This window comes from Megalops cyprinoides, chromosome 4, assembly GCF_013368585.1.
Source record: "Megalops cyprinoides isolate fMegCyp1 chromosome 4, fMegCyp1.pri, whole genome shotgun sequence".
Taxonomy (NCBI): Eukaryota; Metazoa; Chordata; class Actinopteri; order Elopiformes; family Megalopidae; genus Megalops; species Megalops cyprinoides.
In genome coordinates this window covers 43,712,120-43,725,226 of record NC_050586.1, presented here as the reverse complement: position 1 = coordinate 43,725,226, position 13,107 = coordinate 43,712,120, and the positions used below count along the sequence as shown (strand labels likewise).

General features: G+C 40.1%; 1 protein-coding gene across 1 annotated transcript; it reads right to left on the bottom strand.

Annotated features, from left to right (window-relative positions):
- Nucleotides 1-247: 247 nt before the first annotated feature.
- LOC118777134 (sia-alpha-2,3-Gal-beta-1,4-GlcNAc-R:alpha 2,8-sialyltransferase) lies at nucleotides 248-9,968 on the bottom strand. Its single transcript, XM_036527881.1, has 4 exons — nucleotides 9,444-9,968; nucleotides 5,457-5,579; nucleotides 3,057-3,614; nucleotides 248-1,082 (listed from the first exon to the last, which is right to left on the bottom strand). The coding sequence occupies exons 1-4, from the start codon at nucleotides 9,602-9,604 to the stop codon at nucleotides 800-802; spliced, it is 1,125 nt and encodes a 374-aa protein (XP_036383774.1). The 5' UTR covers nucleotides 9,605-9,968; the 3' UTR covers nucleotides 248-799.
- Between the last annotated feature and the right edge of the window lie 3,139 nt (nucleotides 9,969-13,107).

Here is a 13,107-nt window from a genome sequence, read left to right as displayed (position 1 = left end):
AGTGAATTTGAAGACACCAAAAACTGCTATTTTTTTAAAAAAATTCAGGTCAAGCTAATAACCTGCCTAACTCCACTTACAGTACTGAGAACCTGACCTGAAAATACAGAGGAACTGGGTAGTTGGCTAAATGGTTATTTATCAAATCTACCTAGCAAAATTGAAAGAAAACAAGACAGTATTTATTTTAATTTCAAGAAGATGACTTTCATCCCTAGTATTTTAATAATCAAATATTTCTCAGGTGGAATCATTAAATGGGGTGAGGGTGGAAGTCTGTAGCCTATTACAATATACAGAAGTATCTGGCTTCCCCAAGTACAGTTTAATATTTCATGAAATGGTAACTCAGCTCTGTGCAAATAGCAAGCTATAAATAAAAAAAGGCTTTTAATCTGGGGCCACTTTACTGCATGTTTTTCCTAAACATTGGCTAAAACACAGAGAAACGCCTGTGGTGTGAAAAATTGTATGTCAAGTGCTGAACATATATAGAAACAACCATGGTTTCAATAAACGTTGTCATAAGGTGGAACCATGGTCGAAGTAAATAGTGTGATGCAACTGTATGGTACTAAAACATCAGTCTGTGAATGACATGTAGTACAAGACATGACAGGTATCTGTGGCACCTATGACAATAAGGGCAAAAACATACAGGGCTCAGAAAGGTGCTCATGTTCATGATGCATTATCATGTGCCTCATGGGGGGGGGGGGTGCTATGACACAATGGTAGGGCGCTTTGGTCGAAGTGTTGTCAGATAAATGGTTGGACTCAAGGGCACCCTGGCGTCTTTCTAGGCACAGTGTGAAAGACTCAGTTTGGTCAAACCAGCTCCATGCATCTTGTAGAGCAGCCTGAATTCGGATGGCAGCTGGTGAGACTCCTGCCACTTGGTGGTGAATTTGGTGCCCTTCTTGTCGTAGTAATGATAGGGCAGCTCCTTGCCTGTGTTGGGGTCCCAGCCGAAGGGCCAGAAACCGTAGAGGTGGATCTCCTCACACATGGCCGAGGCCAGAGTGTACATGAGGATCCCTGTGCTCAGGCGCTTCGGGGACAGCTGCTTTGTCTTCCAGTATCTGTGAAAGCAGAAAGGATGGTACATCAGACCCACAGGTGTGTGAAGTCAGTCAAGATGTGCAGACAGACTGTGTCTTCAAGGACAGAACTGGGATCAGTTCTTGATATTATTCATATAGAGGTTTTGCTTAGGATTGTTGTTGGGTCAATTGACCCTGGATCAGTTTAAGGGGCAGAAGATCATACCTGTCAAGAGCTAGGTTGTAGTACACTGCTTATCAGCAGGGTTAACAATCTAAAGCTGCTTCCTATTTAATTTTTTTCAATTTACATTAATCCAATTACCAATACCTTAGTGTTAATTTTGGTATCAGTAAGAATTTTTTATGTTTTAATCCGCTTGTCTCACTGCAACCATGACTGTGTCCGAAGGGGAGTGCTGAAGTGAGACGAATGCAATCCTCTAATCATACACACTTACAAGCAGCCAGCAGCTATTTCTCACAATGCAGCTCACCCAGTGTGCTACAGTGGAGAGGACACCCATTAGAAGATAGGCGCTACTCCACTGACATCATCTGAGCAACTCACACGTGCCTAAGGAATAGCACAATACCTGAGAGTGGTAAGAAGAGGAAATCATGGCTGACCTACCCACCCACATCCCAGGGTAATGAAGCAAATTTGTTCTTTGACTGGGGGATTGGGATGGAATGCTGGCCATAGTGCTCAGCTTGTGCTCATAGCGAGAGCCTTAATCACTGAGCTACATAGGAGCCAATATCAAGACGATTTTTATATGAGTTTCACAAACATAGACTGCATGGATTTTAGTGCTCTCTGTATCATAACTGTCATTTAGCCTATTCATTTTTTAATTACCAGTCTTTTAGGAAAAGAAAAACACTTCAACAAAAATAGCTGAAGGCGTCCTAAAAGTGCCTGAGCTACTTAAGGCCAGTAATTCTCTCCAAACTCTTTGGTTTAATGGGATTGAGTGTGCTTACAGTACATACTGTCATCTATGAAGACTGCAAGGAGGGGAGCATTAAACCCTTCTTCATACATTTAAGTACAGCCCATTTTTGTAATACCATGTCCTTCAGGAATTCTCATCATGGAACTCTCATAGTCCCTTGATTCATATTGTGTACTGAGGTTCTACTCTGAACACTTAATGGCATCCTCTCTATATAAAGGGATATGGTTTGCATTTTTTATTTATATACCTTCATGTAGAGGTTTATATATGCACTCATACACATACACGCACACAATCATGCAGAGACAGCAAGAATGAAACAGAATTAAATTAGATGACATGCCACCAGACCCTAAATAATACAAAAACACACACACAGATACACAGATTTGCTTTTTTTCATCAGTTTAACACTACAGAAACTGCAGCCATGAGTGCAGGGGTACACATTGAAGGGCCTGGAACTGGATTTTGACCAGTCCTTTCTCCCTAGCTTGAGAGACAAAAGTGTAACCTCTTCTTCTAATTTACATTCATATGAGGATGAAAATTATAATTTCAAGCCAAAACAGTATATATGATGGTATAGTTTAGGTGGGAATAGTTTTGTTTATAGTCAATGTGATTTAACTGAGAGGAACAGGATGCAGTGTTACGGTACCTTACTCTAGCAGTGCTTAGTGGTGCACATGTGTACCAAACCAGCAAAACAGACACTTAAAATGGAAAAGAACAGGGCCCTCTATCACTGTACATTTGCATTGTGACCAAAAACCTTACAGTTTCACATTTCTTATGTTAAAATTTCAATGACAAAAAAGAGACAATATACTACTGATGACCTAAACATAAACTGCTTGGCATAATACAATTGTTGTTTCAGATATATTTCTTCAAAAGTCTTCACAAGTGTACTTTTATCAAAATACCTTGTATTATAATACATATAACCATAGTTGCCACAAAAATAAAACAGCCTCCAAGTCTTTATTGCATACTACATAGTCATAAGTCATTACCACTGAGAAGGAAACCTCAAGATTAAACTTACCTATTGACATACTGCATGATGTTTCCTGGCCAGGCCAACTGGACCTTCAACTGGCCCTTGTGCTCCACAAAGAAGTCAACCAGGGTCCTGGTGACAGTGGCCGAGGTATGGAAGAAGAAGGCTGGGATCCAGAGGATGGCTCTGTCCAGCTTCTTCAGGCTGAGGAAGAAGTTGTTGCGGTCCTGGATGGTCAGCAGATTGTTGTAGTACTTCTCCAGGATACTGGGGTTGAAGGTGGTGAGATTGGTCTTGCGGCCCACGTCCTTGTGGAAGAATTCGGTAGGAGCGAAGTTGCAGCGGAAGACAAAGTCTGAGCGGTCAATCTCGGATCCGCACTGGCTGCCTGTCAGTATGCCGCTGTTGCCCACCACTGCACACACATTGTAATTCTTGTTCAGGATGGGGGAGGAGTCAGGAAGCAGGGACTTGAAATTGTTGCTAATGGAGAAGACATACTTATGACTGGAATAGTCGTAGTGCATCAGCTGGCCCACATGAACAGCATTCTTGGTCAGAGAGAAGTTGTTGGCCACATCAATGTAGTTAAAGATCTCCTTTCTGAAAGGGAAACAATTAGGGTCAAATCAGATTTTTTTGACGTCTTGACATGACATGCATTTCACTACTTCCTATCCTTGCTATTTCTATATGCTGCACAAAGAGTTCCAGTGATGACTTCTCTTGATTATTGCATATTCAAGAACAATTAACCTCATGTTGGATTCTAGAGGCAAAGGAACAGCCTATGAACCCCCTTCACTGTAGACATGTTTCATCTTGATATTATGTTTTATTGTGATATTATTTTATAACAAAGGCTATTACAATGTGACATATGGTAAGTATAGTAAATGACCAGATTCATCCATAAATATCTCAGAAAAAAAATCATATAATGTCTGTAATGCTTACTGTTTCCACTCAACACAGAAAAGTAATGTCCTCAAAGACGGAAAGGCAATTATTATTTCAAGAAGATCAGTAAACTTCTTGGTACATACAGGGCACTCTTCTTTTCAGAAAAAACAATATAATCTCATATAGTGATCAAAAACACTGGGACAGAATTGTCCCTGTACCAAAGCAGTTTGTAATAATCAAATAATCCACTTAAAAGAACAATTTTGGGTTCACTGATGTGTAATATAAAATGTAAAGACATTATTTCAGACCTGTTATAGTAGAAATCCATCAGTACTACAGGACAAAGCCTAAGACCTCCCCCAAAATCACTTGCTTGCACATGATTTTGATTCAGTCAAGGACACACAATGCAAGAAATTGCACTACATAAAATAATGATGATAGAATGCAATAATGATACATACTGTGTTTTTATGAGGTGGAATGGTATGCCTACCTAATATGACCCCTTGATAAAACATCTTCTGACTCTAAATGATTGACTGTTCTAATGATTCCATACAAATCCACAATGATCAGAATCAGGACAAAACCTAACCTTACCTTACCACAAATAAACATCACCATCACCAGCTCTCACTGGGAAATGTTTATGTTAAAAAAAAAAAAAAAACAAGTTTAAGACCTGCCATGCAAAGAGAATGGAAATTATATGAAATCAATGGCATAGAGGTCTTGCCCTTACTGATGAAGGGTCTTAATTGTTGCTTAACAATACATCCAAGCATGTGAGGAGGACTAATACACCGTACCATGGTGAAATACATTATTCTTTCTGACAGAATTTAGATTTTCAGAGTTTTGAAAGTTGTTTCATGCATTACTAGTACACTCACAGTAGAATACTACCAGATATTATATTGCATTACATTTTATCCAAAGGGTATGTGCAATCATATTCAACTGATCAATCAATATGTTCGAAAATACCCCCCCCCCCCCCTTCCCTAACTATTTTAGTGCAATAATAATTGTTGGTGCTGGTAAGTTTATCAGTGTTTGAGTTAAATACACTTACATTTGTTGTCCCTGTATATCACACTTTACTGAAAAAAGTAAAAATATGTAATTGTGCTCATGTAGGGGCTAATTACACTTTAACACTTCAGACTCAGTTTTGGTACCAAAACTTCAGAAACTTCAGAAAAGGAAATAGCAAATGAGACCTAATAAGAGAAATGATCTTCATATGTTTTGCCTTCATGCTTTTGTCAAAGAATATGGTTATGTTGATAAAGCTGGACTAAGAAACAGAGGGTTGCTGCTTTGAATCTCATGTGTTGCTGTTCTACTTTCATGAAATGCACTTGAGGAATTTCTTCACAGTCAATATCCAACTATAAATTGATATTTAAAAGAAAAATAAAAATGAAGTCCCCTGAAATATGAACATCTGCAAAGGAAATTAATGCCGATTCCTAAATATTTACCTATTATTCATTTGTAACCATTTTTACAGTACCACTGAAATTTCACCTTTGCTGTATGAAAGCTGTCTTGTTGAACTTCCATCTGGATGGCTTTTCCTGCAGTTCTTCATTCAGGGCATTGGTCAGCGGAATGAAAGATGGGTCCAGAAAATTCATGGCAAACTGTGACCTGTGGGCAAACAGTGTTTCCTTTCCATTAGAGCAGAAGGCCCATAGCTAGGAAAGCAGTTGTTAATAGCAGCTCTAATCAATGACTCCCATCTCACAACAGTCAATTTCCAAGCTAATTAATTCGTTGTTTTTAGACTCAGGCCTTGTTAAACTGCAATCTGTTCTCACTCACCCCACAGTTACCAAGGTCCTGTGTTGCACAACAATAGGTCAGTGGGTGGACTGGCAGAGGGGCTGAATGTCTTTCTGCTGGGGGATTTCAATAGTTGTGACGTCACTACGCTACTCCCACAGCTGGAGCAGTATGTCACATCTCCAACGCGACTGGACAGAATGCTGGACTTATTTTTTGGAAATATACCTGGCGCATATGTCTCCAAGCCTCGCCCTCCCCTTGGTTTCTCAGACCTTAATGCAATATTACTGCTGCCAAAATACAGACAAAAACTGAAAACACATAAGATCCATTCAAAAACCATCCAGGTCTGGAATAATGACTCTGTGGAAATACTGAGGGGGTGTTTTGAGCTCACTGACTGGGAGATGTTCTTCCAGAGAAGTGAGGGTGACCTGAACATACTCAACAACTCCATCTGCTCATACATGTCATTCTGTGCTGACAGTGTCATTCCAACTACAGGTCAGGCTCTATCCTAATAACAAACCCTGGGTCACCAGAGAGCTGAAACTGTCTTAACGTCAAAAAAAGGCATTTATAAAAGGAGACAAAAAACGTGCCAATGAACTGAAAAGGGAGCTGAAGCACAGAACCAAGCTGGCCAAGCTCCCATACAAAAATAAGATGGAGGAGAGGTTCACCACAGGAACTGCGAGAGAGGAGTGGCAGGGTCTTAACACCATGATGGGCAGAGATCAGAAAGCAGCTAAGATACAGTGCCCAGCCCCAGCCTCCTTCACAGAGCAGCTGAACAACAAATAGGACTGACCCTGTGGAGGACTGGACCCTGACCAACAGCAGCTACGCCCCTGCACCAATCAGTGTGGAGGAGCAGAAGGTCGTTTCCATCCTCTCCAAGCTACATCCGAGGAAAGCTCCTGGACCTGACGGGCTCAAGGGCCACGTACTGAAGGAGTGCGCAGCTCAGCTGGGTGGTGTGGTGGCACAGCTTTTCCAGCTGTTCCTGAATGCCAGCTTTGTCCAGAGGTCATGGAAGGAGACAACCATCATCCCCATTCCCAAAAAGCCCCATGCCAAAGCCATAAATGATTTCAGGCCTGTGGCACTCGCCTCCATCCTCTGCAAATGCATGGAGAGGGTGGTCCCTGGGGAGCTTACCACCACAGTAGGCGAGAGTCTGGACTCGGTCCAGTTTACTTTCAAGTTGAAACGGGGAGTTGAGGATGCCAGCCTAACTCTTCTGGACACAGTGGCTAGGCACATCGACTCTCCAAACTCATATGTAAGGATTTTATTCATGGACTTTTCATCTGCTTTTACTACAGTAAACACAAATATACTTTCTGCACCGCCTCCAAGGATTACAAGTCAACGCAACACTGGTTTAATGGATTAAGGATTTTTTAAAGGACAGACCCCAACATGTTAGAATGAATGGTTTTAAATCCAGCAATATTGTTTTATTTTCTGGGGTCCCACAGGGCTGTGTCTTGTCACCCATCCTCTTCTCCATATATACAAATGAAATCACCTGCAATAGCAATGGACTGAAACTTTTTAAATATGCTGATGACATGGCCTTGGTGGCCCATCTGACAGACGAGCACTCCCTGTCCACATACAGGCGGTATGTGGACACTATGGTCCTCTGGTTCCAGGAGAGCTCCCAGGAACTGAACATCAGCAAGACCAAAGAGCTGTGCTGGGGGGGGGGCACCTGACACCCCACACCCTCTCTCTGGACTACTCAGGCTGGAGGGGCAGGTGATGGAACAGGTTGAGATCTTTAAGTACCTGGGCACTGAGATCGACCACCACCTGTCCTTAACACAACATGTGGACGGTGTCTACAAAAAGGCCCAACAGTGCATGTTTCTCCTGAGGAGGTTGAAAGGTTTCAATGTCAGACAGGGCATTCTAACAGCAGTATACCGGTCACTCATCAAATCAGTCCTCACATTCAACATTGCATCCTGGTACAACTCCCTCACAGAGAAAAGCAAGAAAAAACTCACAAGAATCATCAAGTGTGCAACCAAAATTACCGGCACCACTCACACCCAACTCTCAGACCTTTACAGCCACGCACTGAAAAGAAAGGCAGACTCCATCCCTAAAGACTTTTCACAACCCCTTCAACATTTCTTTCAATTACTCCCATCAGACAGACGCTTCAGAGCACCTCTGGCCAAAAAGAGAATTTACAAAAACTCTTTCATTCCCAATGCAATATCCATTTTAAACAAGGCCAAATAGACTGTCACTATCTCTTTATCTAGTTTTGCACACATGCTCTTATTTATTTATTTATTTATGGAAGTGATTGTGTTTTAATGTATTTTTATGTGAGTTTTTCATTGGTTGTTTGGGAGCCCCTAACCCAAGACAATTTTCTATCATTATGTGATAGACAATAAAGTTTTTTTTAAATCTTTGAATAGTAATAAATATGGTACACAATAATAAGGTGTACAAAAATAAATGTGCACATAAATAAATTTGATAGCATTATACATTCACAGATGGGAGAGAATTTATAGATTGTGTCTTTACAAATTAATCCATGTATCTTCCAGGAGGATGATGGATAGTTTAGCAAGCTTGTTCTGACTAAAACAGATTATACGTAAATGGTTGCATATCACACATAATTTGACCATTTATAGGAGGAAATAATAAAATCCTCACTTTAATTCAAATATGGTTAACATATGCCTTTCTCTGTCATTCTCAGACTACCCAGTATCAACCAATAACAACATAAACAAATACAGATGTGGTTTTCGTTTGGTGAGGCTGCTCCGAACAAAATGGCTCCGTCCACAAAAGCTTGGCGATAAAAGCATCAACCTAAGGAAAATTATTACAACGTGAAAATGACTCTGACCAGCACCAAGGAGAGCTCCAGCAGCACGACAATGACGTCAGGCATGACGTTAGCCGATGTAGAGGCTGGAAGATGCAGCACGAGCATCACAGTACACTTTCCTGTCTTGTTCAACGTTGGAATGAAAATACATTTATTCATACACATGGACATTTTGTCTATTTGCACATTCATTTCTGCTTCACAATTTTCTTTATTTGCTGTCAAAGTTACACTTGCGTGGGGAAAAAGCAAATGCATTTGCGCGATCAGAATTGCGAAATACGGGTCTCTTCCTACTGTACATTCTGAAAATCGTTTTCCATTAGCCTAATATTAATTGTTCGGCGTAATGTGGTTTTCACAAAATGTGTTCAATAAATGAAGAGCAAGTACCAGATTCTCAATAGCAGCACGTAGATGAAAAGCTAGCAGGTAATTCAAACATGACAAAGACTGATATATTAATTTCAACCAAGCATGACTTATGACGGGCGCCTGCGCCATCGGGTTTCTCTATTATATACTGAAGGCCTTTTGGATCCTATGATGTACGACTTATGCATTACCAACAATACCATCGTCCCCTATGAAAAATGATCGCGTGCCTTTCTCTCTCCCGGTCTCTACACTTGCACGTGAGAGATATCGCCGAGGGCACCTGTACACTGCAGAAATAGTAAACCAATTGTCCGTTTTTTGATTATACATTTAACAGGCACACTTATACACATGTAGGTATGTATATCGTCATTGATCTATTGCAATGCACGTTTGAGTGCATATAAGAACACGCACACACTTGCATGCTGCAAACGTTCAGACAACCACCAGCATCTATCTTTATGTAAACTTACCGAAATCCAGCATGAAACATAATCCTCGGACCCCCAGAATTAGCATATTTGGGGGTGGAAAAAATGCTATCTTTTTTTATAGACACGTAGCTGATCAAGGACAAGATGAGCAGAGCAACGCTTAAAATGACCAAGCCCAAAGCGTTAGCTATGCGGACCATATTGGCGTGTTCTCACTCCCAGTGGAGCCAGAGTGTGGAACGAGGAAATATCGAATTCATTTATGGAAGGTAACCATGTTTAAGAAAACATGAAGGCGCCCCTGGAAAATAATAAAAGGAAACAGAGTATTTTGTTGAATTAAAAATGGAGGGCTGATATGAACAGCATCAGATGAAATGGCAGCCGGCTGCGCTGGTGACAGGTCTTTGCCTAGATGCCCCCTCATTCTTGCGCCCGGCTTCAGACGGAGCTGCCATCCCGGTCCCTAGCCAGTAAGACAAATGGTATCGGAATAATGTTTCTGTTCGATACATCCTACTGAATTTAATTAATTAAGTCCCTCAACCGGATATTTAAAGGGGACTGGTCCTATCGCCAAAATCAAATAAAGAGATTGCAACACGTTAGCAACGTGGAGTGCTGCAATGGGTTACTTGCATTGCAAGGCTCCGTGGATTATTTTTCGTTCATCATAAATTAGCCTTCTTGATAACTAACGGTTATAAGTGCAATACATTTAAGATGTGTTTTAAAGCAGTACTGTTTTGTGGCGTTCGTTAGGATGCATACGTCTATAATGTTTGTTATTATTAAAACCGCTTGATCATAATGCTACAGTGGGTATGTATGGTGCATTTTTACAGATTAAGCAGATTATCGTGGATGAACGAACATTACAGTTCATGTTTGAATGGGAGGAATGATCACATGGCTCACTGATTGTGACATTCACCATAACTCGATGTCATCATTCAGTAAAATTACTATACTTAATATATACTTAAGGTTAATATACTTTAATAGCAATGCATGACAATGGAAAAAAAAAATCTGTCTGGAGACGCTCAAAAAATATTTGAGCCCTTAAATGCAGGTACCACAGCCTATTAGTCTAAATTAGCCTATCAACATTACTAATAGGTCTAAATGAGCATTCATGCATATGTTTTAGCACAAGGTGGCTGCGGTAGGCTATTTAGGATTATTTGGTACTTTAACTTTGCATTTCCATTAGAATAATGCAATGTTTTGGTGAATTTATGAAATTATAGAACTACTACAATAAAGAAAACAGTTGACACTTTTGTTATTTTTATTGGGGGATGCTATTTCCAACAAAACACAAAACTGATTAATTGTGAAAAAAATCCACTGGCATGTGTAGGCTTACTTAGAAATGGAGTAGGTATAAATAGCTATGCAGGCCTAGTTTGAGTCCTCCCTATGTTTGTACAAATGAAATGAATAGCCCAAATGTCATAAAATAAAAAGTTGCCTACTTTGAAAATAAATAAAACATAGCTAGCTTTAAAAATAGTAAAAGTAAAAAATAGGCCAGTTTCAAACATTACATTTTTTGTTGTTTGCTAACTTCTTGCCACAGATCAAACATTCCGGTAAGCCAGCAGTAGTGGTGGTGAAAGCAAACGAATCTGTCCACACACTATAGAGACAGAGCGCATTTAGGCCACGCCCACAACGTGGGGGAAAACAACACTGCACTTGCCATTGATTTGAATTGCACAGTTCTTTTTATTGTCTTAAAACCTAAATTGCAACCATGCCAAAAAGCTGTTGTCTGGGGGGTTGCACGGCAAATAAGATATCTAACCCCGATTTAAGCTTTTACAGGATTCCAAGAGACAAAAAGGAGCCAAAAAGACGTCATAGTTGGCTTAAAGCTATTAACAGACAGGAAGGCTCGCTAGCCACAGGGACCTTATGGGATCCCGATACTATTCACGTCTATGTGTGCGGCAGACATTTTGTGTCAGGTTGCTCAAAAAGTTAATTAATTCTCTATCTGAGAATTTTTTGTTAAAAATTTTTATATGATTGATTCCAATTCCCCAGATGTATTAGTTTAGCTAGTTAGCTATCTAGCTATGGTAGCTTGCTCTAGGCTAGCTACCAAAGTACTCAATCTATGGTCGATCTTCATGTTTGCAGGGACTAAATGGCTTATCCTCACCCATTAGTCACTTTTAATAAATCCTTCTGGAAAGTGCATGTGGAGAATAACATTGTAATCAGGGTTTGACATTAACATTTAGCTACCGGCCACTGTGGCTAGTTGATTTCCAAAGTAAAAATTAGTCACCAGCCATCATTTTCACCAGCCAAAGTCTTTATGCCTGAAGTGTAACTGTAATTTATATTTTATTTAGACTTGAGCATTTCTTCTTAATGACAATATGACTGAGATTGATATAGAATGAAGGTAATCATAGTGCTAATAATATGTAGCCTAATAGTAGGCTATAGACTTGAGCAATTTTGATCACAACGTTAGCTAACTTCAGCTATCTAGATGACAATATTGACTAGCTTAGCCTACCTGGTGATTCGATCAGGTAATGGTACAAGTCAAAATAAGTGACGGCTGGCCACTCTGTGGGGTCATTTTTCTACACTGATTTTGGGATAGAAAAGGGACACTGAGGGAGTCCAATCAGATTTAGTTTCTCTATATATCTGGCCCTTTCTTTGGGCAGAATGGTATAGGCAGGTGTTGACATTTTATGTTAAAGCTGTGTCAAGACACGGCGTCCTGCAATTTCCCATTTACTCCCTTTAAACTTCACGGAATGTTTTCCCCCACGAGGGGTTTGAGGCAGGGTGGGGTGACTGCTCTTGCCCTTCGCTACAGTAAGGATGACTTTAGGCCTACAACAATGAATTCATTTCCACATTTTTTTTGACAAAGCTAGGGAGCCACTAGAGAAGGGCTAAAGAGCCGCATTCGGCTCAGGAGCCGCGGGTTGCCAACCCCTGCCTTAGGAAAACCAGTAAGTTTACACAGAAGAAACACACACTCAAAAATGGTGGCAACTATGAACATAATGTTGCAGAAAGAGAGATTGACTCAGCTGGTTCTGGATGATTCAGTAGGGGCTTTATGTTCATCCACAAAAACTCAGAATGTGGAGAAAGTGTGATTATTTTTGTTATTGTCATAGATTTTTGTTGTTGATATCTTGCACATATAGGATTTTCATATTGAATTAACATATTGAATTCTGCTTACAGACAACACTGTTATTGCTTTTTGCTAAATGAAAAGCATAAATAAATAGTAATAAATACCTTCATAGGACTTAATGCATGAAAAATCTCTGTAGAATCACTGTAATATTATCAAATTACTTACTGTGGCTATTTTAATTTATGCTAATTTTGTGAATTACAGTCCTTAGACAACATCTTCTAACAGCCAGAGTGAAATATTCAATACCTCATACATAAAAGACATAAAGACTCTTAAATCTGGGCTCTAGGCGTTCAGGAGTACCATCTGATTTGTCTTCAGCTTTCATCACCGGAGGGTTGAAAGTTATAGAGGAGATTCTGAAAACTGTATTGTGTAGTTGTGTGCAGTAGGGAATTCAACAAATGTTTGAATTTAGTTAGCAACATTGATGGGGCTACAAGCATTGCAGCTTGAACAGTAACAGCAGTTTGCATGGCTACATTCAAACAATTAAGGTGGCTCATTTTGTTA